Source organism: Aspergillus alliaceus (genome assembly GCF_009176365.1).
Source record: "Aspergillus alliaceus strain CBS 536.65 unplaced genomic scaffold BDW43scaffold_64, whole genome shotgun sequence".
Taxonomy (NCBI): Eukaryota; Fungi; Ascomycota; class Eurotiomycetes; order Eurotiales; family Aspergillaceae; genus Aspergillus; species Aspergillus alliaceus.
The window spans coordinates 44,431-65,774 of NW_022474747.1; the positions used below are offsets into that span (position 1 = coordinate 44,431).

Genomic DNA, 21,344 nt, shown 5'->3' on the forward strand with positions numbered 1-21,344 from the left:
TTTATTGAGGTTTATAACCTTAGTGATTTATCACGTGGGGTCATCACGACTTCATATTCCTCTACAGGTGTCACCCTGTTCAACATTCATATTAAAAACAAGTTCTTGGACTTTTCTGAGGGTTGCTATGGGATCTCACTGGAAGATTTCTGTAACACGAGGAGCTGAGCCTGTGTTTCTACAGTCAGTTAAAAGGGCTTCCCAAACAGTCGCTCTTCTCGTTTGTTTACAACCAGACCAGCCAAGCACTGAGGTTTACAGATTGTACTAGCTTGTCTATCCAGTAGTAAGATGCATGGCGGATAAAGTTCTAAATTTGGCAGAGTGCCTCATCGAGAACAGGTTAACATGGGTTAGGTGAATCACTGCCCTTGTCCGCATAGCAGACCGAGGTAGTTTAAGGCATTTCCCGGCGATGAATTAGTTTATTTATCTCCATAAAAGCCTAGGAAAATGGAAGAATGTTGTGTAACACATATAAAAGAGCTTATTTTTGGTTAATAAAATGCACTCTTATGTATTCATCCCATGCTGTTCCTTAAAGATTTTGTTTGTTGACCTTTGGCCACACACCTCTGCCTTTCATCTGCTACAAAGGTCATAGGTTTTTTATTCACAGCCCTTACCCTTTTTCTTGCGGCCTATTTGCGCATATCCATAGCCTCCAGCCTACTGGTGGTCGATCTAGGTTATGAGCTCCATCAGGTATTCTCTCTAAATGTATGTCAGAGTTCACGGCGAATAACTGAAGTGTTAAAAACTAACGATATCTTAGCAGACAACTGAACTCTACAATTTCAGTAATATCAGATACGCCGCTCCACCTCTGGGAGGTCTGCGGTTTCGAGCCCCGTTGCCGCCCAAGTTGAATCGCTCTGAAGTCCAGACTGGGTCAGTGGGGAGGGTTTGTCCGCAGGCAACGCCAATATGGAGCAGATATATCATGCCACTGTTCCTGCAGAGCTATTTACGAACTCATCGTTTAGTGCCTCCCTCGACGTCTCTACCTACCCGTTTGCTCTCCCGGAGGATCCCAGAATCTCGGAGGATTGTCTCTTCCTTGATGTTGTGGTTCCACAGAAAGTATTTGACCGAGCTCAGAGCAAAATTCCAGTATCCTAGGAAGATTTGGCCCCAGTTATCGTATACTTCTACGGCGGAGGATGGTAGGCGATAAAAGTGGTGCCAATCCAGCTGGTCTCATTCGGCGAAGCCAACGGGAAGGGGAGGATGGGGTCATCTATGTGGCCCTAAACTACAGGGTCAGTCTCTCATCCTTCAAAATGATAACACAAACAGGATCATCATCGCTAACTACCAACCTAGCTTGGCGCATTTGGCTGGCTCGCTGGTCTCACAGTATCCAGGAAAGGAACCCCAACGCCGCGCTCCATGACCAACGACTCGGCTTGATCTGGGTAACCCAGAATATTCATCTGTTCGGAGGTCAGTCTGACTGGGTCACTGTGATGGGCGTCTCTGCTGGATCAGGGTCCATCCTTCATCAGATCACCGCATACAAAGGGCTTCAGGGACCTTCGCTCTTCCAACAAGCTATCCTCCAGAGCCCCGCCTGGGAGCCGAAGTACGACACAGACAAAGAGGAGCGAACATTCCGCCAATATCTCAAACTACTCAATGTCAGCAGTATCGAAGACGCTCGCCAGATATCTTCCGAAAAACTCATCGCTGCCAACGCCTATCAAGTGTCAAGCTCCCTGTATGGTACGTTCACTTATGGACCCGTGGTGGACGGGATCTTTGTCCTCGACCTGCCAGGTAAAATGCTGCTGCTACGTGGGGAGTTCGATCATAATGTGAAGGTACTTGAATGGCCACACCATGAACGAAGCCCTCATGTACACTCCTCCATCCAGCTTACAAGACAGTGGTCTCTCCTCACTCGTAGACGGGCATTTCCCCGGCATATCGGAGAGTATGAAAGGAGTCATTCTCAACGTATACCCACCCATTCTAGATAGGAACCACGGGTACAGCAGTTGGCTCGAGCGAGACTCGCTTGCCCTTTCCGACATCTGCTTTCAATGCAAGTCATACGATCTGAATCACGCACACAAGGATAACAGTTATTCCTGCGTATTCTCCATCCCTCCCGCCATGCATTGGTTGGACCATCCGTACACATTCTACATCAAGGGTGAAAAGCCTATAGCCGAGAACCCCATCTTCCAAGTGGTGAACGAGACGGTGGCATACATCCTACAAGACTACTTTACCAGCTTCGCTCAAACAGGCAAGCTGACTTCTCCACTCGGGCCGGCACTCGAGATATACGGCTCTGAGAGTCGGGTGTTAAGTCTAGGGTTGAACAATATTACGGTAATGCGCGATCCAGCTTGCGATGCTCGGTGTGTTTACTGGCAATCTGCCTTTTACTTTGACAGGGAAGGTGTGTGAGAGATATCCTGAATATGTTTCTGTTGGGGGATGTAATAAGGAAGGTTGGTTACTACTGCAGCAGATATGACTATTGCAGTGTTTATGTTTATATTAATTAAATTGAAGTTTGGTTTCTCTTTCAAAGATTTTAATTCAGTTTTTCGGTCTTCTTTACCTCGGGTTTTTCTTGGATCCACATACCGTTTATTAAACCAAGGACATTTATCATATTCGCCCGAGGCCTCGTATCCCAGCCCTCGTATAAGGCTGGAGAGTCATCCATCAATCTATTAATAGTTTGGATCGCCCATGCAAATGCCATATAAACCGCCCAATGACGCATCTCGGGAATTTCTGTAACGCAACGAATTATAAGAATAAAGAAGCAAACAATGGACTACAACCTCCAAGAAATCCTCTCATCCGATATAAGAACCGAAATCCCCGCCGAAACAGTCACTACCATAACTTCTCAACCTCCCTTCGTCTCCATCCCGGGACTTTTCAACGTCCGCGACATCAGCAATGGCGACCTGCGCCCCCGATACGTCTACCGTTCCGGCGTCATATCCAAAATCTCAGACGAGGGCAAAGTGACCCTCCGCAATCTAGGCGTCACCACCGTCTTCGATTTGCGCAGGCCTGATGAGCGAACCAAATCGCCCAGTCCTGTCATCGAGGGCATCGAGATCGTCTGGGCACCGTATACCCAGGAGCCAGGACCGACTGATCCTTTAGACTTCAAACAAGAGGATCAAGGCGTCACCGGATTCCTGAAGATGTATATGTGTATTCTCGAGATCTCGACGCCGATTTACAGGAAGGTTTTCTTGCATATTCGGGATTGTCCGCAGAAACCTTTCCTTTTTCACTGTACTGGTACGTTTTTGACTTCGGCGTGGTTCTGTTCGGTTTATTTCTTCTTCCATTGAGGGGTTAAGGTTTACATGGAATGGATCCTTGGACTTATTTACTAATCTACTTGAATGATGTGCGTATGTACAGCCGGTAGAGACCGTACCGGTGTCCTGGCCGCTTTGATCCTTCTGCTAGCGGATGCCCCGTCTGATGCTATCGTTCACGATTTTGTCCTCAGTCGGGTCGGAGTTGAGCCCGCCCGGAAGATGCTGATGGCGGCCTTCCCGACCATCTCCGGACCTGTGACCCCGGAGAGTGCCGGGTTGTTGGAGCTGATGAGTGTGCGAGCCGCTTCTATGGTTGCATTCTTGGATGCGGTTGAACAGTCCTTTGGGGGCGTGACGGGGTATTTGACGAGAAAACTGGAACTTTCAAACCAGGATGTGGAGATTATACGAATGAACCTGAGGGGAAATTAAAAAATGTTCCAACCCTTGATTGGTATATTCTCGGAACTGTTCTGGTCTATTCTATTGATAGACTTGGGAAGGAAGCATGTATGGGTAGATGTACAACAGTCCAAAGAGGTATAGTGCCTAACTCCATTATATTTCTGTAGAGTGTATCAATTCGTCCTCCATTATATCAGACCATCATTCATTCTTTCCATTACAGAGAATTAAGCCCATAAGTGGCAGATCCAAATTCCCTGGGTCTCAGCACCATCACCTGACATGACATCATGACCAGTATAGTCATTCCAGCATCATCCCACCTTATCTGACTATAACATACTAGAGTGAAGATCTATATGTTTATATATATCTCTCTCTCAATCAAATGCATAATGGATACCCTGGACACCCTAGCAATGGACCACCATTGGGTCCACGGTTCCATGACCAGACCCTTTACTGCCATCGTTACCCTATACATGGGCCAGCAATTGGCACTTGAGCTTGCCGTGCAGGAGATAGTCAGTGTCGTGAATGAAGTGTATTATGGCGGTGATAGTGACCTTGGTATATATATCCTTCTTGTTTTTCTTTCTTTTTTTCCTTTGTGAGACTCTTTCAAACCCTGTAATTTTTTTTTTGGTTTGTTTGTTTGTTTGCTACAAATAACATATACAACTCTATATTACTAACACGAGATTTCAAAAACACCAAACTAAAAAGACGAATATCTGAGAGACCTTTGGAGCACAATAATTCACACATCCCGGAAAATCCCTCGAGAGAAACCCCATGAGCCCCCCGACGTCCCAACAGCACTCCAAGTCCGTCTCGCAGCCCTTCTCTTCACTCTCAAACACCAGATAGACCCAGCGCCGATGCCCACGACCCACCTGCAATCCCCCATCAATGCCCGTCGGGACCTGTCCTGGAGGCAGCTGCCGCTGTTCGAGGAGACGGTTCACGAAGCGCTGGATGACGAGCCGGGGAGGCGGGCAGGGTTTACCAAGGTCGAGACGGAAGGGTGGGTGAACTTCATGGCGTTTTTGGCGCTGATCACGAAGGAGAGGATTGTTGGGTTGGAGCACGTCGGCATCGTAGTCTTACGGTGGGCATTGGAGGAGAGGCATGACGTTTCGTTGACGCTTGATTCGAGTGGTGGGAAAGTGGATGAGCCGACGCGGTTGAATGTCTTTGTGGCTGCGGCCGCTATCTGGGCGGTTGTGATGGGGGAGGAACTGTGGGAACGAATGGGCGAGAAGACTGAGTCGATCGTGGGCTTGTCTCTGGGACCTGCGCCTAAACAGCTTGTCGGGAAAATTCCTAAACGGCGTTGGGAGATGTGGATTGACCGTCTTCAATTTCTAAGTCTGCGTGAAGACCTTAAAATATGTACAAGAGAGCTGGCGGCAGAAGCCGCTGCCGTCATGTTGCGAGTTCTATAATGGTCATTAAAATAGGTGTAATGTATGATGTGCCCGAACTCTATAAGTGTGGATAGTGCAAGTATATATTAGGAAAACTTCACTCCCTTGCTTGGATCCCATGTCCCCTGCGCTCCGAATCGGATCCCCATCTCGGGCGACCACACGCCTGGCGCCATGGAGGGCCTGGTATTCGCCCGCGTCGGCTGGGGTGCTGTTAATGGTTCAGCCCTTGGTGGTTGGTGCTGGACCGGTTGCGATGGAGGTTGAGTCGGTTGCTGAACTGATTGAACAGGTTGAACCGGCTGCTGGCTATATTGGCGCAGATGCGGTTGAGAGAGGTTGAGCGAGGCCATCGCCGCAACACTGGTTATCTCTCTGGTCACGTCAGCATCGAGAAATCCACTAGAGAATCCTTTCGAGCTGCTTACCCTTCTATCTGGCTCGCCTCCATCCTGCGCTGATGCACAAATGCTTTGCAATCATCCCGGAATCGGCCAACAATCTTAGCCAGATCATTGTAGAATTTCCGCCCAACCTCGATGTTAGAGATAATCTCCTTGTATTTCAAATATCCATTCTCCAGCTCCTGTAAGGCCTTCTCCCGTTCCTTCGTCGACGCATCGCCCGTGTGCGCCCGGGTAAATGCCCGATTGGCCTCCCGTACCTGCGCAGCGATCTGGTCTTGCTCGTGCTGCTCCTGGGCCACCATATCTATATCCGTATCATACAAATGCAACTGCTCCTCGAACAGATCTTCGAATTGACTCGCCTGGATCGCTTGCATGGGAAGCTCTCGCTCCAAGCGTGCAGCTTCCTTGAGAAGAGCTTTGCCTAAGATTTGTGAGTACTGACCATTAACCCCAGTCTGGTGGCTTACTGATATCATCCGATCTAGCTTTATCCTTCAAGGCTTGAGCTCGGCGTTTCCGTCGGTTCTCCAGCCGACTTACTTCGCTCAAGCAACCCCGTAGCCGAATTGATTCCCGCTCAACCTCTGGCGGGATCGCCGCCCTTCGGCTGCTAGGCACGTACATCTCCAAGTCTCGATTAGTACCAGTCAAGACGCGGAACACCGCCTCCGAGTCTCTCAGCTTCTGTTCCACCAGGTTGTCGCTGCTTTGAGCTGATGAAAAGTAGCCATCAATCTCCCGAGAAGTGGTGTACAGCTTCGGCGCCGCTGCGTCAGACGGCTCTCTAGCCCATCTGTCAGTTCCGTATTTCCGGCGCGAAGCGTTGTCCTCCGCCTTTTCTGCCGCGAGTAGTTCAACGCCCTCGTTGTATACAGCTTTGTCATTGGCTTTCACCCGGTATGTGTCCTCAAGCGACCTGCGCAACCGGTTCAAACTATCTTGCTGGCGCATCTCTTCTGCATGAGAAACCAAAGTGGGAGGCAGTCCAAGAGGCTTCTCAAGAGCCTGCAAGGAGCCTGGAAGATTTAAAGATGATAATAAACTGTACTAGTTAATACCGTTTTTAGTCCTAGCTAGGTCTTGTCACTTACTCCCGTAGTTTGTCCGTCATCGTCTCCAGCTCCCCGATGATTGTCTCGTTAACAAGCCTGTCCCGGCGATCGGAGTAAATACTGGCGGCGATATGGACAGCATATGGAACTAGCTTAGAAAACAATGGTTGGCCCAAAGGCCCATTGTCTCCCAGCATGGAGATAGCGTCAGTCACCTGGGATGGTGCCTTTGCCGCAACCATACACGCGCGATCGATGATCTTCAGTTCTGATTTTGGCGGCACAGGATTAAGATAGATCACATCGTTGTCTTTCTCTGCGCGCTTCAAATCCTCCGTCACACGGTTCTTTAATCCTTGCAAGTCTCCAAGTACTGTGCGGTTGATCCAACGCGATTCCTTCAAGGCCTCACTGACACAGATCTCGCTGTCCCGAAGACGGGCGACCTCTTCGCCGTACTTTCGCTTCTCCAAACAGTCCAATGACTGGCGATACTGCGCAGCGGCAGCAAAATGATGGTGCTTGGCTGTCATATGGTGAATCCATTCAGGGCTGATGGCATTTGATTTGACCGCATAGTCACCTCCTTCTGCGTAGAAGTCGGAGACCTTGGCCGCCAACCGAGCAATGGACGCATCTTTCAGCCCATCTTTGACGGCCTTCTGCCAGAAGCACTCCTGTCCCTGTGCCAGAAGAAGCTGTTCTAGACTCTGTAGCGTCATATCATCCATATCCTCCGGGGGAGAGGTGCGAAGATCAGGAAGAATATCCGTTCGGAGATGGACCAAAACCCCAGCGGCGTGACAAAAGTAGTTGCATGCCTGTTTAAGTCCGTCGGGTGTGGTCCGGTTCACTGAGAATGCTAGTTGCGAGTATAATGCTACCAGATTAAAGAGGACATTCGCAAGTTCGAATCGGATATTGTTCTGCGAGCCTGTTACGGGTTAGCAACGATATCGGCGACCCAGCTACTCTTCACATACTCGGCCTTGAGGTATTGAAACCAAGCGCAGGGTACCACGGAAATTCGACTCCAATCTATGAGAAGGTATGTCAATGGCAACTTCTTCCGCCATCACTGCGCCAGGTTACTCACATCAACTGGAAACTTTCCACCGAGCCATTTCAACTGTGCAGCATACGTGACCAGCCGGCTGATCCCGCTCACATGTGGCTCCTGAACATGAATCGCTTCGTTTCGCAGACGGTCTATGATCAAGAGATCGTCTGCGAACATATCTGGACGCTGGTCATACTTGGTTGAGATATATTGAGTGATGGCATCTGACAATAAAACGGTGTGAGAGCGCCGAAACGGGATCTGAAGTATGTTTCTGAAGCCGACATTAGCCTAAACTTCCAACAGAAAGTGGACATTCTGGTGGATAGCACATACGAAGCCATGCTGGCCGACGGTCAAACGCGCAATGGGAGAGAGTTTCGTCGCCGGGCAGCTTTTGTTATGTTGAAAACCCAACCCCACCGGGCAACGGGGATTTAATGACGTTGCGTCTGCCTTAGGCAGAAACGAACGGGTCCCTACGTATCGTATCCTACAGACTTATATACACACAACAACGTGGGGTTTTTAACAGTCAAGTATTTCATTCTGTATTTGCGTGGAGCCTCATGCTCATGCACATATGTACCCGATCAAATATAAGTCATAAACGGCAGTCCCAAACGCCAATGGCCATCTGCGCATCAGCTCCTGTCCCAGAAACAAATCCCATCAATCCAATTGATTGATCTTCATCTTTATGTATTCGAAAATACTGAGCAAAATCATATTGTTCACCCCAGTACGAATGAGAATAATTGAAAGTCCTTTGTACATACTGGACTTGGCAACCGCCGCCGACGCCTCCCCGACTTCACTGGTCTTTCCAAGTAACACGCTCTGAGCACGAGTCTTTCGGGTATCAAGGGGATAAGTCTATGACCGTTAGTGCTACGTCAAAAAGTACCATCGCGGCGGGACTTACACAGAACCACGGAACGGTGCTGCAAATCGCCCCGGCGATCATGGGACCGCCGAATGGGGATTTGTCTGGACCAAGCTCCTTCGACGCAACCTGTTTCACTGTTTCATAAACACTGAAGTATAAACCAGATCCTAGAGTGTCGCGCAGAGCGTGCAGATGAAAGCCGGTGTACAGGCCACGGACTCCGTAACGCTGAACGATCTGCCGAATCGCCTCAACGGTACCGAGACGAGGCTTGTTACGTAACGAGGGATCGTTGACCGCATCTGGCGATGCCTGAGCACGGTTTGACACTAAGACTGAGGTCTGAACAACGTTCTTAGCGAGTTCGAAGGGGCCTACAGCCCAAGTTAGCAACTGAGGCGCATTTAATTAGATAGAACTCCTCAAGACTTACATGCAAGTGGGGAAGTAATGAGACCAGCAAATAGCCCAGCAGTAGTAAATGTCACAAATGTAGAGACAGTAGGACTGCTGCCCGGTTGGTTGTACATAGCCAAGGGAGACTGGCCCGTCATTCTCTCGAAAAAATCGGAGATGCGATGCTTGGCCGCATTATATGTAGAGAAGTTCACAACCCGAACAGCTGTGACACTTGCTAAAGGTGGCAGCGCTCCTGAATACAGATTCTTTAATTATCTGCCATCGAGGATTCAGAGTAGGCGTTGACTTACCAGCAACGTAACCACGGGGTCCTTCTGTACGCCAGAGATAGCGGACACACTGAAACACATTCTTGAAGTTGTGACTAGGCTACGTCAGCACAGCTATGATAGATATATGTTTTGGGCGCTTACGTTTGCATGCGAGTTTTCACATTTTCAAGGGGAGTCTAAGAACCACAAATTAGCATATCTCTATTCAGGCACCCGTTCTGATTGGAGACGTACCACAGCAAGAGTCGCGCAGATAGTGGAAGTTGCCGAGGCCACCTGGGTCTTGTAGTTCTTGAGGAATTTGTTACGGGTAGCTTCATCCATAGTCCAGGCACTACCAGTCGGCATAATAACAGGTGAAGGTTGTGAGGGGGGAGGAGAAAAAGGTGCATGTTCAGAATGTTCGTCAAGAGTCATCCCTGGAGGTATCCCATTTGGGGCAAGCTGGGAGAAGCTTTGCTTTAGTCACTTGTATGTTCTATTCCGTTCAATATCGTTAAGCAGGCTGGGGAACCCTATGGAACGCAAAGCGGTCTCTCAACGTGCGAGCAGACCGTTCAGCGTCCCACAATTGTCCATGAAGCGGGGGCCTAGGCAACCCTTGGTTTCCGTGTTGGATGAAACAGAGAAGGAGCGAAGGGAGGTTCAGGAGGGAAAGAATGCCGTTGATCAGATCAATGGAAGGTTGGCGACAGAGGAGGCCAGTAGTAGGGCCGTAGTGACAAAATCCACGCCTTCCGTCTGCGCACTGGACACGACGATACTCGGCGGTGGAAGGATTCGTATGAGACCCCTACACCACCCAAGGCGCCTTTCTATCCCGTTCTAAAGTCAACCCGATAGGTGTAATTCAGGAGCTACCTAGATAGCAGCATAATAGTTGTCAGTAACATTGGCCACACGACGCCTTCTTTTTTTCTCTTTCTTGTTCTCTGTCCTTTAGGGAGCTGTTGTGTGGAACAAGTACAAGAGAGAGGTGTGTGAGAGAAATAAAACATACCTCCAGGGACGAGGCCTCCACTTTAGTAGGTGTGAAAGAAAAACCCAATGCAGTGATGAAGGGAAGAAAGAGAGAGAGTGACCGTTTGAGGGGATCACTGGCCGTCCATGATGGTAGGCACGGACCATACTGCAGGTAATTTAGGTAAGTTCCAGCTCGAGGGTAAATTACAGAGAGATCCAATGTGGACCTCCCTTTTGCTTTCGCTTGAACCGGTTTAGACTCTCTGTCCAGTGACGTCGTCGTGAGGCATCCAGTACGACCTCCACCATACACACTAATTTCACACTACTTTCCCTTAAAGGTCGATCCTCCCAATTCTTGGAGCTTTTTGATAGATAAGTTACAGTATGTATTATATACCTATGTATGTACTAGTAAGTAAGTATATATTTATATAGTTGGTGTAGTATTGATATGGTTTTGATTCTCCGACACTACTTCTCGTTGCTATTTCTTCCCCCGGTCAACCCTGGTTAACTCCCTTTGTATCTAGTTATGAACCTATTTCTGCTAGGTATTAGTAGTTAAGTACTAACGGGTGCCCGTATTTCCCTTCTCATTTGGAACTAATCAGTGGCAACTTACTTTGGGCGCAAAAGGTGTATCGGACCAAACCAGTCCGGGGCGGTGGTAACACCCGCTCCGCTACCCCGCCCGGCCAACAAGCCTTCTGATTGAATGAGGAATGGAGAGGATGGGAGGACTACGCCGGATTTGGTATAGATATGTGCCTGGGACATTACTAGTAGTGTCATTGAGAGTGATAGTATTCGCGAAGTACGTTAGGTTAATAGCATATATTAAAGTTAACGGAGTATATCATTCATTCTTTGTTTGATGATAGGGAGATGAACCTTTAATCCCTGTAATAACCCTTTCTGGGGAGGGAGTAGAATACTCCCGTCAGCTAGTAGAACTCCTTTCTTTCGCCGTGCGTATTCGGAAAAAGTCCCTCGCGATGATGTGTCAAAAATGTGGGCTTGAGGAAATTACCTCATAGAACAACTGCCAACTTGTTCAATATACTTGTTTATATTGTTTAGGTAGGTAGAACCAGATAGCTAGCTATCCACCTCCGTAATAAAGGAAAGGTAACCAGCGGATCGATGGAGGATATCGTTGGCTGTTCCGTGGGATGGAATGGCCCGGACTATCCTATCGAGAGAATGGTGTCATAATGGTACTAACTAGCTGTTAGGTAACAACGGGCCTTGAATACAATATATCAGGGCATCGTAGCAAGTGAACATGTGATTGAAGACTTTACCATGCTTACCATACCGTACCTTTCTTTCTCTATTCTGTGATGTACTTGTTGACTTGGCGGCTTTAGGTACAGATAACTTGTTGCTTGTCCAAAACTAATGCAATCGAGACAAGTCTCTTGTTCATGTGAATCAATGCATTGTATATACAATGGCCCCAGTTATAATTGGCGGCACTAAAACAATATATACTACCTGAAAGATGTGGAATCCATCACAACCATCATACCGACATTTGACGTTCATGAATCTCCCCGAGAATTAGTGCTTCCATATATATATGTATATATATATATCTCAATAATTCTCATGGTTGTGGCACGTCTACCGATTATTTTACTCCTCGGGACCTTGCGGCCGAGTAAAATATCATGTGAGATGAAAGGAGAAGCAAGCTCGATCGTGAATATACCAAGAAAAAAGAGAAAGTAAAAGTTATACCCAAAAACTAGACTATTCACAGAAAAGCCATGGCTATCACAGATGCATTACTATTTGTTCTGAGAGAAGATGATAAGATTATGAAGAGTTATGCAGTGGAGTGGAAGAATATCCTCGGGACCTCGGTCGGGAGGGCGGTTCCCCCGCAATAAGTACCACCGTTTACTTTCTCCGCAGTAAATCATTCCGGCAGAGCTTCATATGCAGGGCCTCCCCCCTTTACCGATGGCTATATTAATGCCGGAAAAGCTTTATGATTGAGTAGGCATTACCTTTCCTCTGTTGCTAAATAGTACGGACTGGGTTTTGTTTATCGAGAATTAGCGCCGAATCTCGCAACACAATCACCAATCGTCACAATGGGCAAGAAACCAGCGTCACCTGCCTATGTCCTAGGTGTGGGAATGACCAAATTTATCAAGCCCCGCGGCAAAGTGGACTATCATGAACTTGGTTTTGAGGCCGGCGTCAAGGCAATGCTAGATGCCCACATCAACTACGACGACGTGGACCAAGGCGTTGCATGCTACGTCTACGGTGATAGTACCTGCGGCCAGCGTGTATTCTATCAGTTCGGTTTGACACAGATTCCCATTTACAATGTCAATAACAACTGCTCGACGGGCTCCACCGGTTTGGCCATGGCTCGCACAATGGTTTCTCATGGAGCTGCTGATTGTGTTCTCGTTGTCGGGTTCGAGAAAATGAGTCCCGGAAGCCTTCAGTCAGTCTACAATGACCGAGAGAACCCCACAGGGTTGCTGGGAATGATGATGGCCGAGACTAGAGGAATCACCAACGCTCCTGGCGCAGCCCAGATGTTTGGCAATGCTGGTCGGGAGTATATGGAGAAGTACGTCTTACAGGCCCCACTCCTGCCTGATTTTGCACAGTCTAACTTATGTGGTGTGAAGGTATGGTGCGAAGAACGAAGATTTTGCAGAAATAGCCCGGGTCAATCATGAGCATTCCAAGCGCAACCCGTACTCGCAGTTCCAGACCGAATACACCCTTGAGCAGGTTCTCAAGGCGCCTATGATCCATGAGCCCCTTACCAAGCTACAGTGCTGTCCGACGTCGGATGGTGCCGCTGCCGCTGTCATCGTCTCCCAGGAATTCCTGGATGCTCGCCCACACCTGAAGGATCAGGCGATCTTGATCGCCGGTCAGAAACTGGCCACTGACAACGAGACCCTTTACAACCGAAGTTCAATTGACCTTATGGGGTTCGGCATGGCTCGTGGTGCTTGCCAAGCGGCCGTGAAGGAGGCTGGCGTGAATGTAAAAGATATCAAGGTTTGTGAGTTGCACGACTGCTTTTCCGCCAATGAGATGATAACTATCGATGCACTGGAGTTATGTGAGCCAGGGAAGGCGCATGAGATGGTTCGACGGGGTGACATTACTTATGGTGGCAAGATGGTCATTAATCCATCGGGGGGCCTTATCTCGAAGGGCCATCCGCTAGGGGCCACGGGCATTGCGCAGTGTGCGGAACTGGTATGGCACCTGCGGGGTTGGGCCAACAACCGGTTGATTGATGGGACGGATGCTGCTTTGCAACACAACCTGGGCTTAGGAGGCGCGGTTGTGGTGACTGTCTACAAGCGAGCGGATGGAAAGGTTGCGGTCCCTGTATCGTCGGATGCTGTGGGAAATATCACCGGTCTTGGCTACAATCCGGCTGTCGAAGCCAAAGGCTTCACAGTCGAACAGGCCAAGACGGTTTTGAGTAAAAACCACAGCAATGAGTGGGCCTTGGCCGACACCCAGGAGAGGGTTCTCGCTCGTTTCTAGTTGAAGGTCGGCGTGCATGTACGAGAGATGATAACCTTGTTAATACCCACTACTACGAAGTGAGCTGCTATAACGGCACTTTGATTTTCCTTTTTTCATTGCTATTCGTGTTGTCAATTTGTGCATAGTTATGTTGAACTAAGACGCGGTTAGTAAATAGTAATTATAAAGAAAATACAGGTCACCGGAATATCTTACAGCCGGATGGAGTATTTTTTTACATAATCAACTCCACAGCTCCTCCAAATAAATTTTCGTGTTTGCTTCTGCTGGTTTTTCCTTTCCCTCAACATATCCAAGGTCTCCAACATACCCTTGTTGATGGATGTTTTGGCATTCAAAGCTCCCTATTCCGTCTACAAATTTAGAGCGAGACCGAGAGCGATAAAACTATGCTCGTTCTAATCCCATTGCCTGCCACAAGGATCGGTTTGACCGGTCCAACTACGGGGTCGCTTGGGTTCGCTTTGAGCATACATCCCTTTTTCGAGGGATATGATTGAGGACTTGCATACCAGTACTTCATATTTAGATTTGAGTGATCAGCAATCCTAGTAATGAGCGGAAGATTGATTGATTGCAATGGATGCTGTTCTATCATTATATCCTTGGAGAGAAGATCTTTCCTGTTGCTCAATGGAAGCTGCTCATGAACTAATCAATAGGCTAATATAGTAAAACCCCAAAGTCAAATAAGGCATATTCGAAGTCTCGTCCGTCACTTCCATGATTTTCGAGGTCAAAACCGTGCCAAAAACGATTCGTGGATAATGTCCACTTCTAAACCTCCCTCGTGTTGCGTCCACCTTCGTTTCAGATGGGGTGGTACGTGTCAAAGCAGGGAGATACATTCCGTATTGTCTCGCTTTCTATATAGTATACACTTTAGGACGTTTAACAAAGGGACGGTGGAATGTGCATTGCGTAGCCCTGAAAGTCTACAGAAGTAAGATGTCGCCCTTCGAATTCGTAGCGTCTTTCTCAAAGCCAAGGCGTCGTCGCAAAAGACTTCCACGGTCTTCTGTGGAAGGATTATCGCCACCAGTTCAGGCGCAGGCTTAAATGGGATGATCCTCGGAGCATGTCGATCAGACCAAGTTATGTTACGAGGCCAAGGGTGAGCTGCGGTATATGGAAAGATCTTCCCCCCTCCAAGATTAGGAATGTATGCCTGGGAGGATTATCCATCGCAGTTGGTTCACTCCTTCCAATGATATTGAAGGACGACTGTAGGGGGTTCCATGCCATGGATTTGACATACTGTTCTCTCCCTTGCTTTACGACCCATGGTGCATTACTCACTTGTTGGGAGTCTATGAGCATATCTCATTTTCACGTCGCCAGCTCCTGAGAAATGCCCGATTAGCCCCCTAGGTATGCATTCGTGTGTTTACTGTTTAGATTATGTACATTTTCTATAAATGATGGGATCATTCTCGGCGTTGCAGGAATTCGCGTTTGTTCCTGAGCACGCTCCTCTGAAAGCTGTATACAAATAGTTTGGCTGTCTCGATAGGCCTGTCCATTCCTTTTGAATTTGACATTTTTCTCGTCCCACTACCAGATCACACACTACCAGTGACAATGGCTCGTATCACACTCTCTTTCTATGTTATTTGCGTCTGCCTAGCCCTCATGGGTTCTGCTCTGCCGGCTAAACGCGCCGAGCCAGAGTCCTCGGGCAATACAATTAGTCCTAGCGTTGCGGCGGAACTGGCCTATGAGTCTCTGAAGGTGAGTTACACGCTGACTACTCCCGACGGGACAGTGATTAATAGGACTCAGTCTGCCACCGCAGCGACGCGGAACATAAACAAAGAATTCAGCGACGATGACGAGAAGCCACATCAGATCAACTTCGCTCCTGTTCCCCCTAAGCCGTCTAGCAGTGGCACACCTACCAAATCCCTGAAGGATCTCTCCCAGGAGAATGCCGCAGAGAAAGTGCATGCTAGCCGGGAGCCGGACCTGGAGCCGAAGCCGCAGACCGATACCAAGGTTGAAGAGCCAAAGACAGAGGTCCAGGCTAAGGATCCGAAGGGTGAAGCGAAAGCAAAGGAAGAACCGACGGATGAGACCACGGAAGAGGAGCCTGTAGCTAGCTCTACTCCCACTCCTACTGTTCCACAGGCCGCCAGCAGTTCCTCTGCGGCCAAACCGGCGAAAAGCTCGAACATCGTCAAGGACGACCCTCTCGCTAAAATTCCCGTTGTCGGTCCTCTTCTGAGCGGAGGTGGTCTGAAAGGAACTGGCCTGTTGTAAACCTTGAGTAAGGGATGTGCATTTGTGTTGAAGTAGTGGTGGTGGTTGTGGTCGTGAGAAGAGGTTAGGCATTAGTGTCTACAAGCTTCATTCCTTTATATCTTTTTAATTTATTCGACACGGTTGGACTGTGAGGCTCAGCGTTCCTGGTGTATAAATGCTGTTTGAGAGATGAGGTGAATAAAAGCGTGACAATCAATCAATGCCCTAGTATTTATGGCCAGTGTATTGCAACATACCCGAACCAGTTTGCACCCAATCGGAAGAGACACATCTACATTCTTTATCTGTACGGAGACTTTGTCTTGGTAACTATTGTCTCTACCCTGCAGTAGTAAAGATAGAGGAATAATAGCTGCGAACATTTCTCTGCTCATGAGAAAATATAAAGATGTGGAGCTGAGTTCGGAAAGGATTCATGCAACCACGACAAAGATAGCCTCGCACATGAGTTGTGCTTCTAGGAGAATGAATGCGAAAATAGCTGTTGCTCATAGCTGTCCACAAAGTGAAGCCGCGCGGAGGGAGCCACATTCATCATACATGAACCAAACATGACTTATACAGCCGAATAAACTCTTTATTGATGAGATTAGGCTCCGAGCACCTCTAGTCATATCACCGTTAGTGGCCCAGTAAATCTCCTAATTGGCGGTGCACCCAAACGCGAGGCTGACTAGCATTATCGGCGCCTGTGATGCCCGGCATATCCGTTTGCCAACAGCAACAGGTTGAACGAAGCACACGACGTTTGGTCTAAATTGCCCTTTGTGTAGATAGGCTGGTAGTAGGTCCCATCACTTGTAGGGAGCTAGAAGTCACGAGCTCTTATTTTGATTCCCTCTTTGCTGTCCTTCGTAAAGGCCAGTGTAATATCCTGCAAAGTACCAGGACATCATAAGGTTCTTTAGCCCTTCGTCTTGCACTATAGTATATACAAAGTCAGCTTTTATAGTGACACATAGATGTAGATCGCCTGACCTTGTGATAGAGCTGCTTGGGGCATAGGAGCTCCCATGAGATTAGGACCGGCTATATTGCCTGTTCCCTGAACAGTCGGCACATCTGATTCCTCAGTAGCCTAAAGAAAAAGTTAGTACTTTTAAACACATACTAATTACCGCCGCCGACCACATACCTGCGAGACGTCCGCCGGTGGGATGTGCCGAACCTCTGAGAAGGCCGCTACCGAATCGTCTGCCGGCTGGCCAACATCGGCTTCCATGTGGTCATCCTTATCGATGGATTCTTGGCGACCATCTTGAACTGCCTGGAGAATTTCAGCTGCTTCAGCCTCTCTCAGGGCATCTTCAACATTCTCCTCTCTGGCATGGATGCTATGGTAGAGCTACTCATGGGCTTTGTTAGAGATGGCAATCACGTGCGCAGAAGAAGTACTGTACTTTGTATTCTTCGACTGCTTCGTCCCAACTCTGCACCAGAGCAGAGTCGTCCCAGATTTCTTCCTGTGTCAGTGCTTTGGTCGCATTCTTATTCTTCCCCATGGCATATACCGTTGCTTTATGAATAAGGATACGCAAGCGCCAAAAAAAAGGTTGAGACAAAGATTTAAGTCTTTCGTTGTTTCTCGTAGCGAAAGTGAGAGACGGGTTACTTAGTAAATCGACTAAGCTCACCGCTTGGCGTTCCGTCGGAGGAAAGAAAAAATAAGTCGAAGAAAAAAAGTTTCCCGCACTCTTGTCTATCAACAGCTTTGAATTGTAGTGCTCAAACACAGCCTACAATTTACCACATTAACAAGAAATGGCGCCAGATAAGAAGGATAAGAAGCGCAAGGGTATGTTGGCTTTGCCCCTGTTCAGACTTTTCATGTCGGTCGCTCACAACTTTGCAGCCGCCGCCGCTACTGCCGCCGCAGACTCGCCCGCGAAGAAGACTAAGAAAGTCGCGGCTAAGCCCACCGAATCCACCAATGCATCCCCCAAGCCTATTATGAAGAAGGACATGGATTCTGGCGCAGAGAAGCCTGCCGCGAAGTTGAAGGTTAATGGCAAACCGGCAAGACAGGTCAAGCCTCGCAAGCGCGCTGCCGATTTCCTTAGCGATAATGACGACAGCGAGCCGGAGGAGGCTGCCGAGACCAAGGCTGAGACAGAGATGAAGTCAATCAACAAGAAGACCAAGAAGGCGGATGGCACAGCAGCTCCCGCCCCCAAGGAAAAGACCAAGGCCAAAGCAAGCACCAAGGCGAAAAAAACAGAGCCTGTTGTAGAGGTGTCTGATGACGATGAGGAGTCTGCCGCATCTGGCGCCAGCGCAAGCGAGGTTGAAGAGGATGACCGCACCGCCGCGCTCATCAGGGGGTTTGAAAGCAGCGGAGATGAGGGCGAGTCTGGAGACGAAGGATTCAACCCCGATCAATCGGTGCCTAAGATACCCGATTCGAAGAAGGCCAAGAGAAAAATTTTGAAGAAGCAAAAGGAAAATAAGCAAGAGGCAGAGGAGCCTGGTACTGTATACGTTGGGTGAGTATTCCGGCCCGTATTCGTTCGTTGGTGGGTTTACCCTAACTATCCTCTCTATAGCCGTATCCCCCATGGTTTCTATGAGCATCAGATGAGGGCTTACTTCTCGCAATTCGGCGACATTTCTCGTCTGCGTCTTTCTCGTAATCGCGTCACTGGCCGCTCCAAGCATTACGCCTTCATTGAGTTCAGTTCGACCTCTGTGGCAAAGATTGTCGCGGCGACTATGGATAACTACCTGATGTATGGCCATATACTGAAGTGCAAATACGTACCCCAGGAACAATTGCACCCGGAGATCTGGAAGGGCGCCAACAGACGGTTTAAGCGGACCCCCTGGAACCGTCTCGAGAAGAAGCGACTTGAAAAGGGCAAGACAAGAGAGCAGTGGTCTGAGCGTATCGAGCGCGAACAGCAGAAGCGAATTGCTAAAGCTGAGGCACTCAAGGCTCTGGGCTACGAGCTCGAGTTACCCCAATTGAAGAGTGTCGACGAGGTCCCCGTTCAGCAGGAAGAGAATAAGACGATTGGAGTTTCCGAGACGGCACCCGAAGAGCCCCCTAAGACTATTGAGACGCTAAAGGAAGAAAAGAAGAAGGCCGATGATACCCCAAGGAAAGCGAAGAAGGACAAGAAGACGGGAGCACAACAGGCCGAGCAGGAGGCACCAAAGGAACAGCCCACAAAGGAGGCTAGTGCAGCTACTGCTTCGCCTACCACTAAGGCTGGAGCAAAGGCTAAGAAGGCGAAAAAGACGAAGGCTAAGGCGTAAATTTCCTGTTGTACATTCTCTGTAACTTTCTAGCATACATGATGTTCTTCCACCTTTTGAGAGACAAAAAAGTGACTATGCAATTTGCTTTCTTCATTATCAAAGTCGGTCTACACCTGAAGGGGTATGTACCATAATACCTAATGAAGGACTGGTGATATCTTCGAACGACCTCAGGATTCAGTTTACCCACGTAGAGTCCAAGTACACTATTGGCTGGCCGAAAGAGGTTATCACGTGATCAAAGCTAACCCATAAAAGGTTTAGTGGAACCACTTCAATCAACCGAAGGACTAGAAAAAAAATTGCAGCAGAGACCTTCCGCTCGGAAATTCTCTTCTCTTTCCAACTTCTCGCTCAAAGGATCGCATTCAAAGCTCACACACAGAATATTCCATTTTGGGTATTCTCCTCTCCTCGGGTGAGGCAAATGCTTTGGGAGAAAGTCCCCGGACATCCTGACCCTTTTACCGGTCAGGCAATGCGGAAACGCGCCGCCATAGAAGCAATTCGATAGCGGCTGACTGCCCTATTCCCTACCGACATCCTGATTATATCCGACACCTTGGTGGTGGAAACAATGGTGGTATATCTGGGTGTCGGAGAGGGGGTTTATCTGGGTTGCCATTCGTCATGTTTGGATAGTCATGCGATTGCCTAGGTCCCTTGGGGACCGGGTAACTCAATGGGGCTCATTCTTGAGGCGAGAAGTTCACTACTTTTTTCTACTTCCAGAGTCTGTAGCTTATGGAAAAGCGGTGCACTATGTCGACTTTCTATGAAGTCGGGCACAGAAGCCTTGTCAAAGGGGCCGGACTCCCTTGTTTACTTTTTCCCCCTAAGCCCTACTGTTTTTGCTGCTGTTCGCGTGATGATATACCAATCATAGAGTCAAGCCCTGAAATCCCTACTACGGTAAGGGGTTGTTGACGATAAACGATTGTTTCTTATCTGATGAACCTCGTTCTTGGACATCATTATATAGATTTTTTTTTCCAAGAGTTAAGAAATGAACAGGCTGTTGGATTATATTACATCCTCATGCAACCCGTATATGCAACATGGTAAACGTCAATCATTGCATCTTCTGAGTCGTAGCCACCGAAATAGGACGTGCTGTCTGCCAAAACATTGGAGTGACAAGCTCGGCTAGGACGGAAATTGCTGTCGCGCACACGCTGTTCCAGACATGAACACTCACCGATCCCATAGGAGCCCGGGGAAATGAAAGAATCCACTGCACATAGTAGGGAACCCAGGCTTCCGGAAGAGTAAAAACGGGCGTTTTCGAGTACCAGAATTGAAGGAAGATCTTTACACCATTCGTACTAAGCCACCGGGCGATCTTGACACTCCAGTCGAAGGAGCTCTTTTGTGCCACGAGCGTCTTGTCTGTAGATTAAGAACAATCGTTTAGCCTCAGTACTGGTATTGGGTCTGGCTCATGGAGAAAGAAAGGTAGACAATAGCCGGAAGCACATACTCAGCTGCTCGTACTCATCCATGGTTTTATCATGTCGTCGCCTAAGCTTAGCCCATTTTGCGAATTCATCCTGAGAGCTAGTGTTGTTCATATCCCGTTTCAACTGGACAACTTCGCGCTTCAAGCGGCTCTGCTCCCGGGCATTATTTGATGTCGATGTCGGAAGCTTCAGGTAGAGAAGCCATAGCTAGAAGAGGGAATTCCGCTCGTTAGCCAAAAGAATTCATTGATGGCGACTGAGAAACGCGTGTCGGTGTGGACCCAGAATAGTAAGCATGAGGACGTACCAGGCTGTCAATCGTGCTTGCACCGATAGTATTCACTGCATAGATGGCAACATGTAGGAAGAAGATCGTCCAGATAAGGGACAGCATCGCGATTTAGGTCGTGGTAGAGAAGTAAGACTGACAGAAGGAAGGAACTGCACAGCGACTTTTGGGTTTGTGGGAGACCACAAAACCCACCGGCGTGAGAGAGATAATGAGGGTCTCAAGACGACGAAAACCAAATTGGCAGATGGGAATTCATAAGACGGGAAAAGATTGAGTTGTCAATGAACTCTTGTGAATCGAATGACGTTGTCACCGCCTCG

General features: G+C 48.5%; 10 protein-coding genes across 10 annotated transcripts; 6 read left to right on the forward strand and 4 right to left on the reverse strand.

Moving 5' to 3' along the window:
- Window positions 1-348: 348 nt before the first annotated feature.
- Window positions 349-2,418, forward strand: BDW43DRAFT_322933 (Alpha/Beta hydrolase protein; the record flags this gene model as incomplete). The annotated part of the gene is made up of 6 exons (XM_032049645.1): window positions 349-352; window positions 605-720; window positions 776-951; window positions 987-1,113; window positions 1,368-1,779; window positions 1,853-2,418. 6 exons carry the CDS (start codon window positions 349-351, stop codon window positions 2,416-2,418), a joined length of 1,401 nt encoding a protein of 466 aa, XP_031895304.1.
- Window positions 2,419-2,700: 282 nt separating this feature from the next.
- On the forward strand, window positions 2,701-4,458 carry BDW43DRAFT_291079 (tyrosine-protein phosphatase). Its single transcript, XM_032043571.1, has 2 exons — window positions 2,701-3,279; window positions 3,406-4,458. The coding sequence occupies exons 1-2, from the start codon at window positions 2,793-2,795 to the stop codon at window positions 3,735-3,737; spliced, it is 819 nt and encodes a 272-aa protein (XP_031895305.1). The 5' UTR covers window positions 2,701-2,792; the 3' UTR covers window positions 3,738-4,458.
- On the forward strand, window positions 4,106-5,158 carry BDW43DRAFT_315840 (DUF3632 domain-containing protein; the record flags this gene model as incomplete). Its single annotated transcript, XM_032048151.1, has 2 exons — window positions 4,106-4,280; window positions 4,437-5,158. 2 exons carry the CDS (start codon window positions 4,106-4,108, stop codon window positions 5,156-5,158), a joined length of 897 nt encoding a protein of 298 aa, XP_031895306.1.
- A 34-nt stretch (window positions 5,159-5,192) lies between these two features.
- BDW43DRAFT_215699 (putative pH signal transduction protein PalA) lies at window positions 5,193-8,045 on the reverse strand. The gene is made up of 7 exons (XM_032039324.1): window positions 7,999-8,045; window positions 7,699-7,936; window positions 7,586-7,640; window positions 6,642-7,536; window positions 6,018-6,592; window positions 5,569-5,971; window positions 5,193-5,515 (listed from the first exon to the last, which is right to left on the reverse strand). Exons 1-7 carry the CDS (start codon window positions 8,004-8,006, stop codon window positions 5,227-5,229), a joined length of 2,463 nt encoding a protein of 820 aa, XP_031895307.1. The 5' UTR covers window positions 8,007-8,045; the 3' UTR covers window positions 5,193-5,226.
- A 289-nt stretch (window positions 8,046-8,334) lies between these two features.
- BDW43DRAFT_303838 (putative mitochondrial carrier protein) lies at window positions 8,335-9,591 on the reverse strand (the record flags this gene model as incomplete). The annotated part of the gene is made up of 6 exons (XM_032045486.1): window positions 8,335-8,538; window positions 8,588-8,925; window positions 8,985-9,203; window positions 9,262-9,335; window positions 9,385-9,419; window positions 9,478-9,591. 6 exons carry the CDS (start codon window positions 9,589-9,591, stop codon window positions 8,335-8,337), a joined length of 984 nt encoding a protein of 327 aa, XP_031895308.1.
- Window positions 9,592-12,121: 2,530 nt separating this feature from the next.
- BDW43DRAFT_291087 (putative sterol carrier protein) lies at window positions 12,122-13,965 on the forward strand. Its single transcript, XM_032043572.1, has 2 exons — window positions 12,122-12,805; window positions 12,867-13,965. The coding sequence occupies exons 1-2, from the start codon at window positions 12,312-12,314 to the stop codon at window positions 13,747-13,749; spliced, it is 1,377 nt and encodes a 458-aa protein (XP_031895309.1). The 5' UTR covers window positions 12,122-12,311; the 3' UTR covers window positions 13,750-13,965.
- A 1,368-nt stretch (window positions 13,966-15,333) lies between these two features.
- BDW43DRAFT_315843 (uncharacterized protein) lies at window positions 15,334-16,011 on the forward strand (the record flags this gene model as incomplete). The annotated part of the gene is made up of 2 exons (XM_032048152.1): window positions 15,334-15,483; window positions 15,535-16,011. The coding sequence occupies 2 exons, from the start codon at window positions 15,334-15,336 to the stop codon at window positions 16,009-16,011; spliced, it is 627 nt and encodes a 208-aa protein (XP_031895310.1).
- A 676-nt stretch (window positions 16,012-16,687) lies between these two features.
- BDW43DRAFT_215794 (uncharacterized protein) lies at window positions 16,688-17,780 on the reverse strand. Its single transcript, XM_032039325.1, has 4 exons — window positions 17,415-17,780; window positions 17,150-17,359; window positions 16,993-17,092; window positions 16,688-16,936 (listed from the first exon to the last, which is right to left on the reverse strand). Exons 1-4 carry the CDS (start codon window positions 17,514-17,516, stop codon window positions 16,830-16,832), a joined length of 519 nt encoding a protein of 172 aa, XP_031895311.1. The 5' UTR covers window positions 17,517-17,780; the 3' UTR covers window positions 16,688-16,829.
- Window positions 17,710-19,474, forward strand: BDW43DRAFT_291093 (uncharacterized protein). Its single transcript, XM_032043573.1, has 2 exons — window positions 17,710-18,497; window positions 18,558-19,474. The coding sequence occupies exons 1-2, from the start codon at window positions 17,776-17,778 to the stop codon at window positions 19,267-19,269; spliced, it is 1,434 nt and encodes a 477-aa protein (XP_031895312.1). The 5' UTR covers window positions 17,710-17,775; the 3' UTR covers window positions 19,270-19,474.
- Window positions 19,475-20,271: 797 nt separating this feature from the next.
- Window positions 20,272-21,344, reverse strand: BDW43DRAFT_215820 (guided entry of tail-anchored proteins factor 1). Its single transcript, XM_032039327.1, has 3 exons — window positions 21,040-21,344; window positions 20,753-20,939; window positions 20,272-20,661 (listed from the first exon to the last, which is right to left on the reverse strand). The coding sequence occupies exons 1-3, from the start codon at window positions 21,124-21,126 to the stop codon at window positions 20,345-20,347; spliced, it is 591 nt and encodes a 196-aa protein (XP_031895313.1). The 5' UTR covers window positions 21,127-21,344; the 3' UTR covers window positions 20,272-20,344.